This window comes from Schistocerca serialis, chromosome 1 (genome assembly GCF_023864345.2).
Source record: "Schistocerca serialis cubense isolate TAMUIC-IGC-003099 chromosome 1, iqSchSeri2.2, whole genome shotgun sequence".
NCBI lineage: Eukaryota > Metazoa > Arthropoda > Insecta > Orthoptera > Acrididae > Schistocerca > Schistocerca serialis.
The window spans coordinates 491100255-491122358 of record NC_064638.1 but is presented as its reverse complement, the minus strand read 5'-3'; the positions used below and the strand labels follow the sequence as shown (position 1 = coordinate 491122358).

Here is a 22104-nt window from a genome sequence, read left to right as displayed (position 1 = left end):
CACGCTTTTAGTACTCTGTTGGAAATGCCATCAATTCCATGTAAGCATTTAATTCTGAGTGAACTTATTATTTTTCTAATTTTAGTAGGAGAGGTGGGTTGAATTTCAATTTTATCAAATTGCATTGGTAATGCCTCTTCCACATATCGCCTTGCATTTTCTAGTGAATAGCAGGATCCTATTTTCTCTACAACCCTTAGAAAATGATTATTAAAAATGTTTTCTAGTTTTGACTTTTTGTTAACAAACTTTTCACTGAGCTTGATAATAATACAGTATACCTGTGCTCTCAGTTGCCCTGTTTCCCTTTTAACAATATTTCAAATTATTTAATGTTATTATCAGATATGCTAATCTCAGGCTTAATGCACATATTTCTGGACTTTTTAATAACCTTTCTTAATACATTGCAGTAGTTTTTGTAATGTTTCACTGTTTCTGGATCATTACTCCTTCTAGCTATAAGATACATTTCCCTTTTATTTTTACAAGATATTTTTATCCCTTTAGCAAGCCATGCCTTTTTTTATGGTTTCTTACAATTATATTTCACTGTTTTCTTAGGGAAACTGTTTTCAAATATGCTCATAAAGGTATCATGACACAAGTTAAATTTTCAATTAGCATCAGGATCCCTGTACACCTTATCCTAGTCTAATTGCTTTAAGTTTTCCTTAAAATTCTCAATTTGTGACAGCGTTAATTGAACGCACTATTTTGGAGGAATGTCTTGCATTACTTTAAGAAGCTATGTTATATGTTGCAACTAGCTGTGCATCATGATCAGATAGACCATTATCAACAGGAAAAGTTTTTATTTGATTATATTTATCTTGTCTATAAATAGGAAAATCAATACTGGAAGACCCAAGTGATACTTCAAGGTCAAGCTTTCCACCGGACTCTTTCAGAGAATCTATACTGAAATCCCCTGTTTGACAAATAGCACATAAAGAATTCAAGTTTTTCAAAAATAGCTGAAAATTTCCCAATGGGGGCCTATACATGGCAACAATTATAAAAATGTCATTATTTAGTTTAAGCTCAAATGCACATGCTTTTATATGTTGCTCTACAAAAAAATTTTTAGTTTCTAAATTTTTCACACTATGACAGATTTTAACATATATGGCAAACCCTCCCTCTCTCCATAGTGTCTACTACATGTAGAAAGCTTATATCCTCCTACATTTACCTTTTCCATATCCGTGGAGTTGGTCTCCTTATGCTGGCGTGGTTGATAAAACACCATTCAGATAAATAGCTGCTGGAGAATGAAAACCTCCCTTTCCATTAAAATTTGTCAATGACTAAACTGCCATTCATTTTGTGAAATGATGTATGGAATTCAAAAATTCTTATCACAGTTTTCTTCTGCTTTCTTGTAACAGCTCAGCTTGCTTCACCCATTAGACCTAAAAAACTGCTACGCTTTCTTAGGTGATCTGATCTACACTGCCCTTTCCCCCAGAGAACTATCTCCTCAGGTGCCCTGAATACTTGGGAATGCCTGAATCTTCCTGATGACATGGCCCAACAATTCTTAGAAACCATATCAGTAATGAAAGACAGCCCAGTTGCTGTATGATGTGCAAATGGTCCAGCTGATAAGCCATTTTGATAGCTATCTAATGGAGACAAATATACTGGGAAGATGAGCATTGACTGTAAGGTGGTCATTAATCTCGTAATTCCATGAGGCATATCAATGGATGGTGCCATCTATTGATATCTCGCACTACAATTACATCCAGCTAGGTCACTGCGACATACCATCTCCAGCCAGCAGTTTGCATGGGCCCATGCACTGCGTGATTTAAGGTCGTGTGTCCACAGGTCCAGTCTCACTTCTGTTCACTAGCTGATGTTTCCCTCTCTAAGGTCAATATTAGTGCAGATGATGACTCCGTATGACACCAGTTATTCTTCGGACTTTTCACATTACGACTACGCCTGCTTGGAGTCTGAATACAGTGTGGTTCACCTATTGCTACTAACTTCTACGTTGGTGAACTATGATAACATTCAGATAAGTGGCTAATTTCAGTCTCACCTACTAGTGGATTTCACCACTGTAATCTAAGTTGTGCTACTGATGATGGTTTCATTTGCAATCCCGGGAAATTCAGAAGATCAGTAACTCTTATGAACTAAGCATCATTTAGTTGTTGATTCAATAAAGTATTCCAGTTCAATAGCACAGATGCACAAGTTTTGGAATTGTGACAATAGCAGCTTAATTGACATTAGGTGTTGGTGCAACATGTGACCAGCTCAGCTCCTCAGCACCCAAAGGCGGTGTCAGCTTTTCTGTTTTTCTGCCCATTTAACGAGATACAAAAGTACTTGAACTTTTACCAGAAGAAGTAAGCAAGCATAGGCAAGTGATATTCACTGCCCACAATGGCAGTGAGCTTCTTTGCTATCCATCAGCCTCCGGGTGTATTATCTCAGGCAGAAATTGGCTCCACTGTCAGAAGCCTCAGAGTACCTCTTTCAGAGATTTACAATTTGTTTACAGAGCATTTTTCTATTTAAATGTATACGGTAGCAGCTCACTTGAAATTTCTGCAACATTGTAAATCAGACTCAGAAAGCTATGCTTCCTGGATCACAGATCTTCAAGGATTGCGTACAAAGTGTAAATTTACATGTGCCTGTGGCTGACTATACACAGAAAGTTTAATTTATTTTAGAATCTTAGAACATAATCTGGGCACAAACATAATGATACCAACCAGCATGGATTCTGGAAACATCAATAATGTGAAACCCAACTTGCCCTTTCCTCACATGACATACTGAAATCTTTGGATCAAGGCAGTCAGGTAAGTGCAGAATTTCTTGATTTCCGAAAAGCATTTGACTGAGAACCACACCTACGCTTATTATCAAAAGTACAGTCATATGAGGTCTCAAGTCTATTTGTGACTGGATTGAGGACTTTTTGATAAGGAGGACGCAGCATGTTATCTTGGGTGGAGAGTCCTCATCAGATGTAGAAGTAACTTTGAGTATGCCCCAAGGAAGTGTGTTGCAACCCCTGCTGTTCATGTTGTATGTTAATGACATTGCAGACAATATTAATAGTAACCTCAAACTTTTTGCAGATGATGCCGTTATCTGTGATGAAGTACTAACTGAAAGAAGTTGCATAAGTATTCAGTTAGTTCTTGATAAGATTTGAAAGTGATGCAAGGATTGACAACTTGCTCTAAATATTCAAAAACATAAAACTGTGCACTTCACACAATGAAAAAATGTCGTATAGTATGACTATAATATCAATAAGTCACTGCTGGAATCGGCCAACTCTTACAAATACCTGGATGTAGCCTTTTGCAAGGATATGAAACGGAATGATCACAGTTTCAGTTGTGGGTAAACCAGGTGGTAGACTTTGATTTACAGGTAGAATACCTTGGAAGTGCAATCCGTCTACGAAGGAGATTGTTTACAAATCATGCGTGCAACCATTTATAGAATATTGCTCAAGCGTATGGGACCTATACCAAATAGGACTAACAGGGAATACTGAACGTATACACAAAACGTCAGCACAATTGGTCACAGGTTTGTTTGATTCATGATAAAGTGTCATGGAGATACTGAAGAAAGTGAACTGGTGGACTCATGATGATAGACATAATTTATCCTGAGAAAGTCTACTAACAAAGTTTTGAGAACCAGCTTTAAATGATGACTCTGGGAATATACTAGAGCCCCCTCCATATAACTCACATAGGGATCATGTGATTATTATTAGAATAATTGCAGCATGCACAGAGGCATTCAATCATTCTTTTCACACTCCATGTGTGAATGAAATGGGACGAACCTTAATAATTGGTACAATGGGATGTACCCTCTGCCAACTTCATGGTGGTTTGCAAAGTATAGATTTAGATGTAGATGTAATTAATGATGTTGTAAATCTTCTTGCCCCTGATAGAAATGCACGCACACAGGCCTTATGTCAGTCACGTACATCATTAGCAGAGTGTTGTGTACAACTCATACCACTGAAATTTCCGCAGTCACCCAGGAAACGTTTCCCAATGACATGTGAACGAGAGCCCAGGCAAAGACTCGCAAAAATCAGTGGGACTATCCTCCCTATGTTGATACGATCAATATGTGTCGTCCAGTGGCCTGCCAGTCTTCTTCTATTCCACCTTCAGAGACATCATACACAATATTTTCTGTTATTACCTTGTTGTCATGACTGTTTCACTTTACATACCCATACACAGTGCCCTCGTTATGACACAATGTCGACACTTACAATAGAAGCATGTTAGAGTCCGAAAGATTGCCGGCTGCATATCTATAAGCCATATCTATAACATTACACAAAGCGATCATGCAGTGATCCCATGAAAAATACTACTATACACAAAAATCGAGAAAGTAACAATTGCATTCTTATTTTATATAGAAGTGTCTGTCTCTATGATCAATCAATCGACATATTTTAGTTTTGGCATTCTGCATTCCAAATTGTGGCTTTATATACATCATTAAATTCTGTTGTCAAGACACATAAAGCTCCCTCTGAAGTATAAATAAGTGAATAGGACAGTGCATCTTCTTGTGGTTGCTGACCTGTCTATCGATAATATTTTGAGATTTGATGCCCATTCAGCTTCTGGTTTTTGTACTCAGTGTCTTGTTAATACTATTCAGCCTTCAGAGCCATAAGAAGAAAATGATGCTTTATGTTATTTATTTGAACCATTATTTTAGCCTGGTCTACATACAGCTACAAATTTTCTGGCACATATTGTCTTAAAATCATCCGTAGTGCTGAAAATTTAAAAATGACAACTGCCACATCCCAGTGGCTCTTTGGGATGAAATGAAACTGTAATTACACAAGCTGGAACAACAGAAAGTGATTTTATCTACTTCCTATAGTCAATGGTCCTCCCTTTTAAGGATGGTAACTAAGCCTGATGGTATCCACACCCATGTGTGGTGAGTTTAAACTAATGGTCTATGCCCAAATGGAAGTTAGTGGCCAGTGCTCTTTTAATACTATTCAGCATTTATAATCATATAAGGAATTTCTTTTCAAAAATTGATTTTGCAGAGGCTTGTTTTCAGCTTCTGTTGGCAGAGAAGCCAAAGAAAATCTTGGTATTAAATACTCCTTTTGATCTTTACCAGAATAATACATTGCAGTTCAGAGCTGTGAGTGCACCTGCTATTTTCCAAAGGTTTTTAGAACAAGCAAAGCAAAGCCCCACGTTCTGATCCAGAGGGGTCTATGGACCCAACCAACTTCCATGTCATCCACTCCCAGTGGTGTCATTCAGAGGGACGTGGGGTCACCTACTCTGCTCATTTTCAGCTTTCTCGATCCTGGAGCCGCTAATCTCCACCCAGTAACTTCACAATTGACATCATGAGGCTAAGTGCAACCCATACCAGTTCTCCCACCTAGGTAAAATCGCTTGCAGTGGCAGGAATCAAGTCCAAATCCCACCCACAGCAACCACACATGCTGACCACTGGGCTAAGGAAATATCATTTTTGAACAGTTGATAGAAAATATTACCCCATGTGTTGACTATCTTGAGGATGTTCTAGTTATCCATTGCAAAAATGTGGAACATGTACACAATTTGTGTCAAGTCTTTGTGGCCTTATCTGAAAAGGGTCTTATGTGATGTTTTGCTAATGTTCATTTTTTTCAACATTCCATCACTTACCTAGGATACGTTCTCAGCAAAGAGGGGTTACAGTCAATGTGGACCTATGTCAAGGCAATCAAAAATGTGCCAGTTCCCAAATCTTTGATGAATCTCCTGGTGTTCCTTGGCAAGATTGCCTATTATGACAGGTTTATTCCTAAGGCAGCTTCCATTGCTTATCTCTTAAACCAGTTATGATGCAAAGGTATTCCTTATCAATGGCCCACCGCTTGTTAGCAAGTTTTCCAAACTCTGAAAACCTCCCAACAGTCAATCCCATGTTTAACAATGTATCAGCCTAAAGGCCCCTGAAAATAATCAAAATTGTTTCTCAAATTCACTGTTTGTTTTCCACTGGTTTGCCAAACTGAGTTCGCCAAACTTAACTTTCATACCAGCTCTCATGCTGTGTGTGTCACATTTTTAAGTATTCTGACATAAGTGGGAATGCCTACCACTGTGCATAAAGCATTTCTTGCAGAGACTTTATCACTATGTATAAAAAGGGGAATTTCTTGCAGTGACTTCATCATTGTGTATAAAATAGAAAAAGATAACAAGATGCTGGTAGAGGGAATGGCTGAAACTGAGACAGCCAATATACCAATGAAAAATCTGCTAAACGAAATATTACATAAATAATGTGATGTATGCATTAACTTTCTGTGACTGGACTACCAAACATTTAATAATGCAATAGAATTTATTCTATCTCACAATGAAAAAGAAGACATCGGCCTAGTTGTGTGAACACCTATTCCAGTTTTTCAGTGATTATCTACATCTCTGAGATACCTATGTGGAAACTGGAGAAGATTTCGGAAATTTAAATTTATTTCCTGCATTGAATCTCATACACTGAGCAACATTGTTATGGAAACATGTAAAGCAGTAAATGAATTACTAAACGACAATATTATTTAGTTGCAGTCCTGCTTGTACGTCATTTGTAGAATAGTGATTTTTTTCTTTACATCTTCTTGTGTAATATATGGATGGGAAGGAGACAACACTTCTACAATTTTAGTAATGTCCAATTATCTTTTGTCTTTGTCGATATAATCATTTGATCTTAGTTTCCACAACTGGGGATACTCATGACACAAGCAGATAAACAACCATAAAAATTCTTTTTCACACTAAGGGAGCGGCAAAACACCAACAGACATATGCTTTGACATTTTGAAGTCTAGCAAGGAACTGGTTTTTTATGGCATCACTTTTAACGTGTTAAAGGCATTTGTCAATGTTTATCCCCGACTCCTAACATGGAGACTGAAAGCTCTTGGAACTGAGGAGAGGTCTTGTGATTTGAGATGGCGGAGCTCAGAGGGAACTGATAAAAAATATTGTCAGGGGTTCCACTGCAAAGTGCATTATGTCCACTACCGTTTAAAATATATACTAACAATATAGGCACTGATGTCTACTAAGATATTAGACTATTTGTAGACGATGTGATTTTATATCACAGGACAAGACATTTATAACATTGTAATAATCTGCAAAAAAAAAAATTATGGTGTAGACTTTTAATATAACAGAATATTAACCTCACTGTTAGCAGAGTTAAATAATTTAAATCCATAGGACTGACAATGAATTAACTGAAGTGTTCAATATTGCTTCACAACTCACTACAAAATTGTCATCTTTAATATTTCGTATTCATTTGATTGTCTTTGGCAACTCACAAATAAACTGTCACATTCAAACATAATCTAGGCCTTGGGTTACCTACGGATCAGTGTACCGCCACAACCTATATTCCAAAAACTAAAATAATTGTAAAGAAATATTGCCAGTGTTCTGTTACCTTTTTATTTGCATACAGATGATGTCATATGCCACATCATCATTACATTACAAGACGACACCAACATGCAGTACAAAAGGGTTCAGTTGATATGTGCCATTTGACAATAAGCAGCACATGGTGTTTATATGGATGAGGTATAGTCTACAAGACAGACAAGGTCCTCTTCCAACTAATGAGCCTTTTAAATAGCTGCTCAAGCAAACTAAAGGAAGAGGCATAACGTTCTTCATTATGCCTCAAGTTCGGTGCGAGACCTACACTGATCATACCGGTTTTCAGACCTTGAGGATGAACAAAGGAGAGATGAAAGACTGATTATAAGCAGCCTATCACTAATATGATAAAAGCCGAAATTCACCAGCAAGCCATTTGAAGAGTGATGTACTGGGCAATATCCATAATGCCCTTGCAGAATGCAGTGTGTGGGCTGACATATTAGGCTAAACAGGCAAGAATGGAGAATTCAAAAGATTACACCGCTGACATAAAATTGACATTTTGTACTACAACAGATCAGCAATCGGATATTCATTTTGGATATGATAAGATTACCCCATTGGTATGAAACTGACAGGTTACACTGCAACAAATCAGTAGCCGTATATTGGTTTTTTGTTGTGTTACAGGCGAGATAACGAGCGCAATCTAGTGTTGCAAAGCGAATTTATTTTACGCATTTTAAAAATGTGTGTTCACAATATGACCACAAATCAGCGACTCGACAAGGCTCATCCACTCCAAAATTGTATATCACGGTTACTAACAGTAAATAAGTCTATTACCGCCCCCTCGGCGTACGGTCCTAGTAAGAGCAGACTGTGTAGACTTCGGCGCAAATGACTATTACGGTGTGTTCAAATACGAATTTAATAAGAGTAAAATTAATGTTGACAGAATGTTACTTGCAATGTAACAGATTTCATCCTGTTCGCTAGCAATCAACACGCCGATTACAAAGTTATTTTGAAACATGTAGCTGCATGCGTCAACCCAATTGAAGTGCTCATTATCATATGGATAGTTACCATTGTTCAACCTTGTCTCTGTCGTGAACTTTGTCCACCCACGCTGGTACAGCTCTCATACTACTACATTCCTCAACCTGGAGAACTATGTTTACTAACCACCGGCTTTGTTGTCAAGGTAACGCGATTATACAGACTGCACACAAACAAAAGTTCGCTTCTTATTTATTTCGAACCTGAAATTATTTAACAACGCTACAGGCTTTTTCTCTATATATCACACACATTTCGTTTATAGTTACGCGCCGCATGATTTTGAACTACACAAAACGAGTTTGGCAGCATTGCATAAAATGTAATGCACGCTATGCCCAAGGGTTGTTGACAGATTTGTGTTGAGATGCGAAATTTATTATTAATTCAAGAAACGACATAATATGTATAGCAGTAACCAGTTAAATCGTAGAAAGTGGTATTAAGCATGCAAAATTACTTTAAGTTATCTTGCGTAGTGCTTCTGTGTTTTATTCCGCAGTGACCGCGTTCAGTTTTGCGTGTGCGACTTCTTGCGATAAAAGCATATCCCGCGTGCTTGATGCTGTTACAGAGTTCGCACCTTATACAAACGAAGGAAACCAACGTAAATACATGACGGCTGGTTGACAGATGCCAACGAGCAGTTTCCCGCAACTTGTTCTAATAATATGTACTCAAAAGCTGTGAAAGTTTCTTCCGAGACCAGAATACATTTTCGACAAACCTCTATTTCTCTTACCGAAGCAGCAAACAAACAAATTACCGGTTAGGGCTGCACATAATAATCCAAAGCCTCAATGGGGCGGTATATGATAAGGAGTGCCTGAAGAACAATAAATCGCTATTTACCTTTTACAATGCCTAATAAAGAATTTTTGTTACAGGTGGCAAATCAAACAGAGATTCCACAGGTGATTTGAGATGCTTTATATGCGACGGAAAAATTACGGGAACTTGCTTCCCACTTGTCGTTGGCGTAACGCCATACAGTAAAACAGACATACCAACAAAAATAGGCCAGTTAATGGGAGAAGGTTTTATGGTAGTTGTGTCTGAAGACGATAATTTATGTAAGAGATGTACGTCACTGTTGTATCAACTTGACAGATTAGAAGTGGATCTGAATTTAGTAAAAGAAGCATTAACGAATTACCTAAAACTGAAGTATCAGTTAAATGAAGAGGATCATGAAATAGCAACTAGCAGAGATGACTCAAGTATGTAGACAGTGTTATCCTACAGTTCACACATACCAAATGTTAAGTTGTCACCTGTTTTCAACTTTGTATGATGGTTTCACATGTTCTTTAGTCTAGTACTTCAATCTACCACCTAAAAACTTTCTGTAGACCTACATACCCCCTATTGTTGACATAATATTTAAATGACTTCATCATTAGTAGAACTAGTTGAGAATACAGTCCAGTGACATTTTTTAAAATAATGAACCTTTTATTATATGTATCTGTTACAATCACTTTCATGTGAATTATTGATTTACTTTGCAGATCATCACTGTAGATGGATGGTAGAGCTATCAGTAAAAAATAGTCTTCTACTTTATGTGCTATATGATTGTTAGTACCTTTCAATGCCAAAGGGTAGGTCCAGTAATTTTTTGAAGTAATTTGTTGGGGAATAGAAGGATAAATTTGGTAACTATAATCAAATGCAAATGGCAGTAGCATAGAGTGTGAAACTATAAACATATTAAGTCATATTATCTTAAAGGTAGTTGCAGAACACCCAAAAACCAGTACAAATAGACATCAGCTGAGTTTCATGTTAGCATATAAGATTTGATTTTTTATTGGTCCAGTTTTATCATATAGCACAAATTGTACAATTGATATTGGGCAGGTCAAAGATAAGTTACAATAATACATAGTATTAGCAATTAAAATTGGGTACCTACCACAATTAATTTTGTTACTTATTCAGAAATTCTCTGACAGAATAGAAACAGTGCTTTATTAGAAATGCCTTTAGTTTAGCTTTAAATATTGGATGAGTAGTATTTTTTATTTCCTCTGGTATCTTATTGTGTAGTATTACACCAATGTTAATTATGCTCCTCTGATAGGTGGTTGTTCTGTGATATTTTTTATGTATAGTTGATTCCCTTCTGGTACTATTGTTGTGTACACTTTTGTTCTGTAGCAGTTTGCCTGTTTTCAGGAGGTAGTCCCTAGTGAACAAGATAGTTTCATAAATGAATAAACTTGGAACATTTAGAACACCAAGCTCAGTAAAATGGGATTTACAGGACTCCATCTTTTTAAGGCCACAAATTATTCTTAAAGCTCTTTTTTGCAGTCTAAAAACCCTTACACTGTGAGTTGAGTATCCCCAGAAAATGATCCCATATCAGATTAGTGAGTGGAACTGTGCATAGTATGCCTGCAGTACTGTTGGTTTGCTTGTTGTAGCCTTTAAAATTTTTAGGGCATAGCACACAGATGATAGTTTTCTACACAAGTTATTTATATGTGTGTCCCACTTTAAGTCTTGCTGAACCCAAAGACCCAAGAATTTTGTGACACTTACATTTTCTAGGGGATCATTTTTTAATTGGGCTTAAATAGACATTTGATTAGTTGGAGGAATTGAATGAAAATCGACACACACAGTTTTTTCAGTATTTATAATGAGGTTTTTTTTTGTGAACCACTCAGAAAGTCTTTTCATAGAACTTTCTGCTGTGGACCGCAAAGTTTCTGGATTGGATCCAGTGAGCAATATGCTGGTGCCATCGGCACAGTGGTTAGCACACATTGTGTTCTCTATATATTTCATCATGAAGGAGATCCTTCAGGGGTGAAGAATGAATCAGGTTATTCAGCAACAAGCAGAACCATTGCTGGCTACATTTGTTAAGCATGCAAACAAAAAATTATGAGTAGGAATGATCTGCCCAAAGTGGTAATCATGGTAATTACTTCTAGATTACATTATATGAGTATGTTAGGAGAAAAACAAAGACTTTGAAACAAGGTAGTTTCTCATATCATAATTCATTACATCAATTATCACTTACATATACAAACAATATTTTCATTACCTATTTTGGTAAATAATTCCCATCTTCATATGTGCTTCATTCACAAAGAAGCATTGTAGAGACAAACAAATATAATTAGGCACTTTGAACGTCATGAAGTAATTAAAAATTTCAATGAATGTCATTTATCATGTAATGATATGTACATTCATTGAAATATTAAATCACTTTATGATGATCAAAGTGTCTAACTATATTTGTTTTTCAGTACAAAGCCTTTTGTAAATTAAGCACATCTGAAGACTGCAATTATTTGCCAAAACTGGCAATGTGAATATTGTTTGTGAATCTAAGCAATTCTTCTCATAACAAATTATTATACAAACTTTCCAAAACTCGCACCTTCCAATTTATAATATGTCAGATTTTAAAAAGCACTGTTTCTTCTCCTGTAGTATTAAGATGCTGTTATCATGTAATACTTCAAACAAACATTTATGTAACTTGGCACAACTACTGTTGGCTGTTTACACTGGCAAATCAGAATCTGTCTAACAATAACATTGTATCAATGAAAATCAGAATGTTGAAAACAAGATGGCACTTTGAACAACTCTTCCCATTCCCTAGATCTCACAAGTGTTCTCCTTCAATCCTCTTCCTTTCCCTTTAGACCTTCTGCCAACAGAAGGCGCCACTGGCTCCAAAATCTCATGGGTTCCACACCTTACAAACATACATACATTAACCTTGTTCCATAGATCATGAATACGACATTTTGTAATGATGTGGAACGTGTCACTTTAAAATAAGTTTTCTTTAGACAAAATATTATTAGTTATTTATTTTTTAATTTTTTTTTACAGTTACTACTTCATATCCAAGAAATCATCTATTGAGTTGAAGGAGTTGTCAGATTAGATTAGATTAGTACTTGTTCCATAGATCATGAATACGACACTTCGTGATGTGGAACGTGTTCCATGACTTACCAAACGGGAAAGCGTTGGTAGATAGACACAATAAAAAAACACACACACAAAATTTCAAGCTTTCGCAACCAACGGTTGCTTCGTCAGGAAAGAGGGAAGGAGAGGGAAAGACGAAAGGATGTGGGTTTTAAGGGAGAGGGTAAGGAGTCATTCCAATACCGGGAGCGGAAAAACTTAAGGGGGAGAAAAGGACAGGTATACACTCGCTCGCGCGCGCGCCCCCCCCCCCCCCCCCCCCACACACACACACACACACACACGTGTGGATGGATATGTGTGTGTGTGTGTGTGTGTGTGTGTGCGCGCGAGTGTATACCTGTCCTTTCATCTTTCCCTCTCCTTCCCTCTTTCCTGATGAAGCAACCGTTGGTTGCGAAAGCTTGAAATTTTGTATGTGTGTTTTTTTTATTGTGTCTATCTACCAGCGCTTTCCCGTTTGGTAAGTCATGGAATCTTTGTTTTTAATATATTTTTCCCATGTGGAATGTTTCTTTTTATTATCTATAAAAAAAATTTTTTGTGAGGTTGGGAAATTACCCACTTACTATATCCAAAAATTCATCTAATGAGTAGAAGGAGTTGCCATTAAGAAATTCTTTTAATTTCCTTTTAAATGCTATATGGCTATCTATCAGAATTTTGATGCTATTAGGTAAGTGACCAAAGACTTTTGTGGCAGCATAATTTACCCCCTTCTGAGCCAAAGTTAGATTTAACCTTGAGTAGTGAAGATCATCCTTCCTCCTAGTGTTGTAGCCATGTACACTGCTATTACTTTTGAATTCGTTCGGATTGTTAACAACAAATTTCATACGTGAATATATATATTGTGAGGCTACAGTGAAGATTTCTAGCTCTTTAATTAAGTGTCTGCAGGATGATCTTGGGTGAGCTCCAGCAATTATTCTGATTACATGCTTTTGTGCAATTAACACTCTTTTACTCAATGATGAGTTACCCCAGAATATGATGCCATACGAAAGCAGAGAATGAAAATAGGCGTGGTAAGCCAATTTACTCTGATGTATATCGCCAAAATTTGCAATAACCCTAATCCAGTTCAACCCCTCATCAATGCATACACCTAGAAATTTTGAATATTCTATCTTAGCTACCGATTACTTGTCAAAGTCTATATCTATTAATGGAGTCATTCCATTTACTGTGTGGAACTGTATATACTGTGTTTTGTCAAAGTTTAGTGAGAGCCCATTTGCAGAGAACCACTTAATGATTTTCTGAAAAACATCGTTTATAATTTCACCAGTTAATTCTTGTCTGTCGGGTGTGATAGCTATACTTGTATCATCATCAAAAAGTACCAGCTGTGCATCTTCGTGAATATAGAATGGCAAGTGATTAATATATATTAAGAACACTAGAGGACCCAGGACCGAACCTTGTGGCACCCCATTCTTGATTGTTCCCCAGTTTGAGAAATCACCAGTTTTTTGCATATTATGTGAACTGTTTATTTCAACTTTCTGCACTCTTCCAGTTAGGTATGATTTAAACCATTTGAGCACTGTCCCATTCATACCACAGTACTTGAGCTTATCTAGAAGTATTCCACGATTTACACAATCAAAAGTCTTTGATAGATCACAAAAAATCCCAACATGTGACTTCCGTTTACTCAGAGCATTTAATATTTCATTAGTGAAAGTATATATAGCATTTTCCGTTGAGAAACCCTTCTGGAAACCAAACTGACATTTTGTTAAAACTTTATTTTTATAAAGGTGTGAAGCTACTCTACAATACATTACTTTTTCAAGAATTTTGGATAAGGCAGTCGGAAGAGAGATTGGGCGGTAGTTGTTGACATCAGTTGTTTCCCCTTTTTTATGCAGTGGTTTAACAATGGCATACTTCAGTCTATCTGGGAAAATGCCCTGCTTCAGAGAGCTATTACATATGTGGCTAAGAATCCCACTTATTTCTTGGGAACAAGCTTTTATTATCCTGCTGGAAATGCCATCAATTCCATGTGAGCTTTTATTCTTGAGAGAGTTTATTATCTTCCTAGTTTCAGAAGGAGAGGTGGGTGGAATTTCAATTGTATCAGATGGTGTGGGCAAGGCCTCTTCCATTAACTGCCTTGCTTCTTCTAATGAACATTCAGATCCTATTTTCTCTACAACATTTAAAAAATGATTATTCAAAATGTTTTCGACTTCCGGCTTGTTGTTTATCAAGTTTCCATTCGCGTTGATGGTGATACTGTCATCCTGTACTCTTGGTTGTCATATCTCCCTTGTAATAATATTCCAAATTGTTTTGATTTTGTTATCAGAGGTATTAATCTCAGACGTGATGCACATGCTTCTGGACTTTTTAATAACCTTTCTTAATGTAGCACAGTAGTTTTTATAATATTTGGCTGTTTCTGGGTCATTACTCTTTCATGTTGTTAGATACAGTTCCCTTTTTTGGTTACAAGATATTTTTATTCCTTTACTAAGCCAAGGTTTTTTGCATGGTTTCTTATAATTAGATTTAACTACTTTCTTGGGGAAACAGTTTTCAAATTCTCTTACGAGTGTATCATGAAATAAGTTATATTTTAAATTAGCATCGGGTTCCTTGTACACCTCATCCCTGTCTAACTGCTGAAGATTTTCTCTGAAATTTCTAATTGTTGAGTCATTAATTGAACGCACAACTTTGGAGGGTAGTTTTGAATTACTGAATGGAGCTATGTCATATACTGTAACTAGCTGAGCATCATGATCAGAAAGCCCATTCTCAACAGGACAAGAATTTATGTTTTTAAACCTATCTTGGTCTATAAAAGTGTTATCTATCAATGTGCTGCTGTCCTTTACTACCTGAGTAGGAAAATTAATGACAGATGTCAAATTGAAAGAACCGAGCAAGACTTCCAAGTCATTCTTCCTATTACACTCTTTCAGTGAATCAACATTGAAGTCCCCACAAATAATAATTTGCTTTCCCCTATCTGACAGATAGCACAACAAGGCATCCAAGTTTTCCAGGAATAAATGAAAGTTTCCTGAAGGGGACCTATATACTGTTACAATTATAAAAGAGCCCTCCTTCAGTTTAAGTTGACAGGCACATGCTTCTATATGTTGCTCTAGATAAAACTTTGTTGTATTTAAGCTTTCTACACAGTGATAACTTTTGACATATATGGCAATTCCTCCTCCCACCTTATTCTCTCTACTCATATGTGCAGCTAGTTTATAACCACTGATATTTACCTTTTCCATATCAGACACAATGTGATGCTCAGACAGGCATAGTATATCTATTACATTATCAGATTCAATGTCATCTAAACGAAACCAGGAGCTCATCTACTTTATTCTTCAATCCCGGAATATTTTGGTGAAAAATGGTAACATTATTTTTTACTTTACTTTTGTGAGAATCTACTTTTATCTTTAATCCACCAATATTTTGGTTAAATATGGTAACATTATTATTTGCTTTCCTGTTGTGAGAATTTTGTGAGTTTTGGACCTCTTTAGCACCTGCCGGCCTGAACTTCTCATTGGACACTGATATTAGTCTAAAAAAGAGGTACATCCATGAGTACTAGTGTCTCCCATTATGGATTTTGCTAACAACCCTGCCAGTTTACCCTTCAGAAATTCTTTTAATTTGCTTTTAAATGTTGGTTGGCTATCTTTCTGACTTCTAATACTATTTGGCAAATGACCAAAGATTTTTGTGGCAGCATAATTCACCCCTTTCTGTGCAAAAGTGATATTTAATCCAAAATAGTGAAGATCATTCAGATTCTTTATTCACCATTGACCACCTGAAGTGGAATAGGCAATTTATATGGATATCATATAACATTTTCCTTGAATAGTACCTTCAAGCTAAATGGGCTTTCAAATAGTGCCATGGATGATAACATACACCATAACATAAGATAAATACATCCAGTGACATCACATAATGAAATCCTTAAAAAATTAATGTCAATTGATTTCCCCTTTTCTTCTAGTGTTGTAGCTATGCACTTCGCTGTTATTTCTGGATTTGGATGGGTTATTAATGACAAATTTCATAAGTGAATATATATATTGCGAAGGTACTGTGAATATCCCAAGTTCCTTAAATAAATGTGTGCAAGGTGATCATGGGTGGGCTCCAGCTATTTTTCTGATTACACACTTTCGTGCAATGAATACTTTCTCTCTTAATGCCGAATTGCCCCGAAATATGATGCCATATGAAAGCAGTGAATGAAAATAGGCATAGTAGACTAATTTACTGATGTGTTTATCACCAAAATTTGCAATAACCCTAATAGCATAAGTAGCTGGACCTAACCATTTTAGCAGATCATCAATGTGTTTCTTCCCGTTCAATTTCTCATCAATGCACACAGCCAAAAATTTTGAGTATTCTGCCTTAGCATCAGACTTTTGTTCATAGTCTATATTTATCAATGGTGTTATGCCATTTATTGTACAGAGTTGTATAAACTGTGTTTTCTCAAAATTTAATGAGAGTCCATTTGCAGAGAACCACTTAATAATTTTCTGAAAGACATTACTTGCAATTTCCTCAGCTGATTCTTGCTTGTTGGGTGTTATTACTATACTTGTATCATCAGCAAAAAGAACTAGCTTTGCATCTTCATGAATGTAGAATGGAAAGTCGTTAATGTATATTAAGAACATTAAGTAACCCAAGACTCAACCCTATGGGACACCGTTTTTGATGCCTCCCCAGTTAGAGGAGTTTGCTGGTTTTTGCAGACTATCTGTACTGTTAATTTCAATCTCCTGCATTCTTCCAGTTAAGTGTGAATTAAACCATTTGTGCACTATCCCACTCACACCACAATACTTAAGCTTATCTAGAAGAATTTCATGATTCTCATTATCAAAAGCCTTTGAGAGATCACAAAATATCCCAATGGGTGGTTTTCAGTTAGTCAATGCATTTAATATTTGATCAGTAAAAGCATTTATAGCATTTTCTGTTGAAAAACCTTTTCTGAAAACCAAATTGACATTTTGTCAGTACTTCATTTTTACAAATATGTGATGCTACTCTTGAATAAATTACTTTTTCAAAAATTTTGGATAAAACTGTCAGAAGTGAAATTGGGCGGTAGTTGTTGGCATCAGATTTATCCCCTTTTTTATGCAATGGTTTAACAATACCACATTTCAGTCTATCTGAAAAAATGCCGTGTTTCAATGAGCTCCTACATATGTGGCTGAGAATCCTACTTATTTGTTGGGAACAAGCTTTTAGTACTCTGTTGGAAATGCCATCAATTCCATGTGAGCTTTTACTTTTTAGTGAATTTATTATTTTCCTAATTTCAGTAGGAGAGGTAGGCTGAATTTCAAGGTACTGCCTCTTCCATATACTGCGCTGTATTTTCTAATGAATAGCTGGATCGTATTTACTCCACAACACTTAAAAAATGATTATTAAAAATGTTTTCTACTTCTGACTTCTTATTTACAAACTTTTTATTGTGTTTGATAGAAATACAGTCTTCCTGTGCTCTCGGTTGCCCTGTTTCCCTTTTAACAATATTCCAAATTGCTTTAATTTTAACATCAGATGTGCTAATCTCAGGCTTAATCTGGAATTTTTAATAACTTTTCTTGAAACTGTGCAGTAGTTTTTATAATGTTTCACTGTTTCTGGATCATTACTCCTCCTGGCTCTAAGATGCATTTCCCTTTTTCGTTTACAAGATATTTTTATCCATTTAGTAAGCCATGGCTTTTTACATGGTATCTTACAGTTACATTTCATTGTTTTCTTGGGGAAACTGTTTTCGAATATACTCACAATGGTATCAAGAAATAGGTTAAATTTTAAATTAGCATCACGTTCCCTGTACACCTCATCCCAGTGTAACTGTTGCAATGTTTCCCTAAAATTTTGAATTGTTAAACCGTTAATTGAATGCACTATTTTGGAGGATTGTTTTGCGTTACTGTATGGAGCTATATCATATACTGTAACTAGCTGTGCATCATGATCAGACAGACCATTCATAACAGGAAAAGTTGTTATTTGATAAAATTTATCTTGGTCTATGAAAACATTATCTCACTGTACTGCTTTCCTGTACCACCAGAGTAGGAAAATCAATAACTGATGCCAAATTGAAAGAACCAAGTTATGGTTCAACATCAAACTTTCTATCGGACTCTTTCAGAAAATCTACATCGAAAGCCCCACAAACAATAATTTGCATTCCTCTCTCTGACAGATAGCACAACAAAGAATCCAAGTTTTTCAAAAGTAGTTGAAAATTTCCCAATGGGGACCTGCCATTATTTAGTTTAAGCTCACATGCACATACTTCTATATGTTGCTCTACGCAAAAATTTTTAGTTTCCAAATTTTTCGCACTATGACAGATTTTAAGATATATGGCAACTCCTCCTCTCTCCATAGTGTCTCTACTTACATGTGCTGAAAGCTTATATCCACCTACATTTACCATTTCCATACCTGTGACTATTTGATGATCAAGACAGGCATAGTACATCTATTCCACCCTCAGTTTCTCAATCTTCAAAACAAACAAGAAGCTCATCTACTTTTTTTCCCAACACTTCAGAGCAGATTTTTTTTCTCATTCCAATATATTTTTAATACTAATATTAGGGTTATGTAGAATTTACATTCCTGAGTCCAGTCATTCTGAGAAATTGTAGAACGGTGACCTATGTATTCTTTAAATTTATTTTTTAATGTTTGAGAATGTTCAGTTTCCTGCCTGATGTTCACTGGCAACCTGTTATAGACTTTGCACCAAAATATAAAACTTCCCTCTAAATCCTGAGAAAGATGTGGAAATTATTTATATTCTGGTACTATGGTTGTTAGTACATCCTAAATTCACTCTTGTTACTAAGCAAAATTACCATTAATAGGGAGTATATGTGTTGGCATGTAAGTGTAAGAATACCTTAGGTCCTTGAAGTGGCTTCTGTAAGATGTTCAGTTACCAACATCATACAATATTCTTATTGCATGCTTCTGTATGATAAACACTTTTGTCATCTTATCTGCAGTACCCCAGAAGATTATGCCGTAGGAAAGGATTGAGTGAGAGTGTGCTAGCAGTCTTGTCTGTGGGTCAACAGCGTGAGAAAGATATCTGATTACAAAGTAGGCAGAATTGAGCTTTCTGTTTCACTTAATCACATGTTGGTTTGGTTACACTATTCAGAGAGATTTTATGGATTGAACAATGGGAAGAGATTTAGCAGTGACACGTTATAGATGACTAATTTAATTCTTCTAACTATGGAAACTCCAGACAGAATTTATCACTATTTTGTGTGTGTGTGTGTGTGTGTGTGTGTGTGTGTGTGTGTGTGTGTGTGTGTGTGGGTGGGTGGGTGGGTGGGTGGGTGGGTGGGTGGGTGGGTGGGTGGGTGTGCATATGTCTGTCTATTGTTGACACAGGCCTTAACGGTGGAAAGCTATAATTGTGGGAGTCTTTTTGTTATGCCTCTCTGCAATTCAGCATCTCTGCTATATGGTCAACTTTTCTTCTCATAATATAATTTAATTCTTTCCTTAAAATATTCTGGCAAAACAATGAATCTACTATTCCTTTACAATGGATCAGTGAAAGCTGAGAGAAAGGGTCAGAACATCTGGTACCGAAATATCTTGTGTCATAAAGATGGAGTTTTATTTAATGTAGAAGATTAGTGCTAATCAGGAATTAAAGGAGCACTATGTTGTTAACAAAAAGATAAAAACCATGTATGATGTGCAAAAAGAAAAAAAAGTCCCAGGAACAAAGAGGAGGCATTTTGGAGCACTGAAACAAATAGACTTGCTGTGATGAATGAGACCGTACTCCTCAGTGACAGTAGCAGTGAATCAGAGGATATTAAACTCAAATCATTGACTATTAAATGCTGAGAATTCTTCCAAACAGTAGCTGAAAACAGGAGGACAAAAAATGATCATCAAAAGCAGATCCATTAGGCTTACTTAGACAGGCATTGCGTATCCCACCACCAGAAATCAGTTCTCCCGATTAACTGTTTAGTGAGATCATAAAAATCATTAGGTCACTGGAAAGCACCAACACTCATAGTTATTATGCTATTCCAATCAAAGTACTAAAATCGTGTTGACTTAATAGATATCCCCCGCCCCTTGACCCATGAATTATCTTTATAATTAGTCACTGAGTCAATGTGTATGTCCCGGCAGACTGAACTGTACAGCATTAACACCCTTCTATAAAAGAGAAGTTGACTGGGTGACCTCAGATTCATTATTCACGAAATATCTTATAAAATACAGACTTTTTTTAGCCTACAATGGAATATTGAACCACATTTTGGGGAATACCTTTTAACAGAAGCTCAGTTTGGCTTATACAGTATCACAAACTCCATCCTCATAGAACTAAAAATTAGACTGTTAGCATTTTCTGTGAAGGTGCCAAGGAAGTTGATTGTGTGGATCGCAAAACTCTACAAGGGGAACTAAAATGGTTTGCTGTTAACTGCACTCTTCTTTCAAGGCTGGAGTCATATTGTAACACAAGAAGACAGAGGGATTACAATAACAAGTGATATCATGGCAATAAGATTAAATTTGGGGTGAGAAAACAAAAATGTTGGCCTGCAAGATTCGAGGTATAGCTCACTCCTGCTTTTGACCCACATAAAAGATACAGCGTGGACATTGAAGCATTCATCAAAAATTGTGATGTTTGCTCATGACATTAGTATACTGATAAAGAGTCCAAAGACATCTATGCCTTACATAACCAGGAAAACAATTAAGCAGGCTCAGAGCTGCTTCACTGCAAACATTCTAAGTCTTAAACATACAGAAACTCATATGATGCAATTCCCATAAAATAAAAATAAATTCTGAAGGAATATATGATTCTCTCTGCTGTCTATTCTATTTTTCTATAAATTTCCTTATCTCGTAATTTTTCATTTAGTTAACAGCACATAATACATTGCTTCTAAAAGCTCCAGGAACACAGCCTTTAATTAATTTATTTTGTGTTTAGCAGTGCCACAGTTTCTGCTGTCGTATTACCTAATAGAATATATCTTGGTATACTTGATTCAAAATCAAGGATTCCAGCAAACCAACTTTCTCAATGCTGACAGCCACCTTGAAGATGGCTCATCAGTATCTCCATCTATATCAAACCTACCACCCACCAGCAATATCTCCACTTCGATAGGTGCCACCCATTCCATACCAAGAAGTCCCTTCCACACAGCCTAGTTACCCATGGCCGTTGCATCTGCAGTGACAAGCAGTGCTTCTCAAAATATACTAAGGGTCTCAGTGAGGCTTTCACAGACCATAATTACCCTCCCAACCTTGTGCAAAAATAGATCTCCTATGCATTATCTCTCCAGTTACCCACCACCTCCCAAAGTCTCACTGTCTGACCACTGAGGTGCAGTCTCCTCGCAAGTCAGTACCATCCAGTACTGGAGTGTCTGAATAACATTCTCCACCAGGATTTCTACTACGTTGTCCTGCCCTGAAAAAGGAATCTCCTACCCACTATCCTTCCCACCCCTTCCGCAGTGGTATTCTGCCACCCACCGACCTACACATATTCTTGTCC

At 36.5% G+C, this 22104-nt stretch overlaps 2 protein-coding genes across 6 annotated transcripts in view; one reads left to right on the top strand and one right to left on the bottom strand.

The window, feature by feature from the left end:
• Positions 1–8810, bottom strand: part of LOC126473890 (intraflagellar transport protein 122 homolog) — a 228456-nt gene extending 219646 nt beyond the window's left edge. The window contains exon 1 of one of the 2 annotated variants that reach the window (XM_050101240.1): positions 8541–8810. In XM_050101240.1, coding sequence (XP_049957197.1) covers positions 8541–8599 — 59 coding nt within the window. In that variant the 5' untranslated portion in view covers positions 8600–8810. The remainder of the gene's footprint in view (positions 1–8540) is intronic. The other variant, XM_050101231.1, reaches the window with a different exon arrangement.
• The window catches only part of LOC126473904 (zinc finger protein 493-like), a 53275-nt gene continuing 39756 nt past the window's right edge, over positions 8586–22104 (top strand). Inside the window, exons 1-3 of one of the 4 annotated variants that reach the window (XM_050101260.1) lie at positions 8829–8952; positions 9088–9281; positions 9401–9733. In XM_050101260.1, coding sequence (XP_049957217.1) covers positions 9185–9281; positions 9401–9733 — 430 coding nt within the window. In that variant the 5' untranslated portion in view covers positions 8829–8952; positions 9088–9184. Of the gene's footprint in view, positions 8659–8828; positions 9282–9400; positions 9734–10024; positions 10118–22104 lie in introns of those variants that run through there. The other 3 variants (XM_050101269.1, XM_050101252.1, XM_050101277.1) reach the window with 3 other exon arrangements.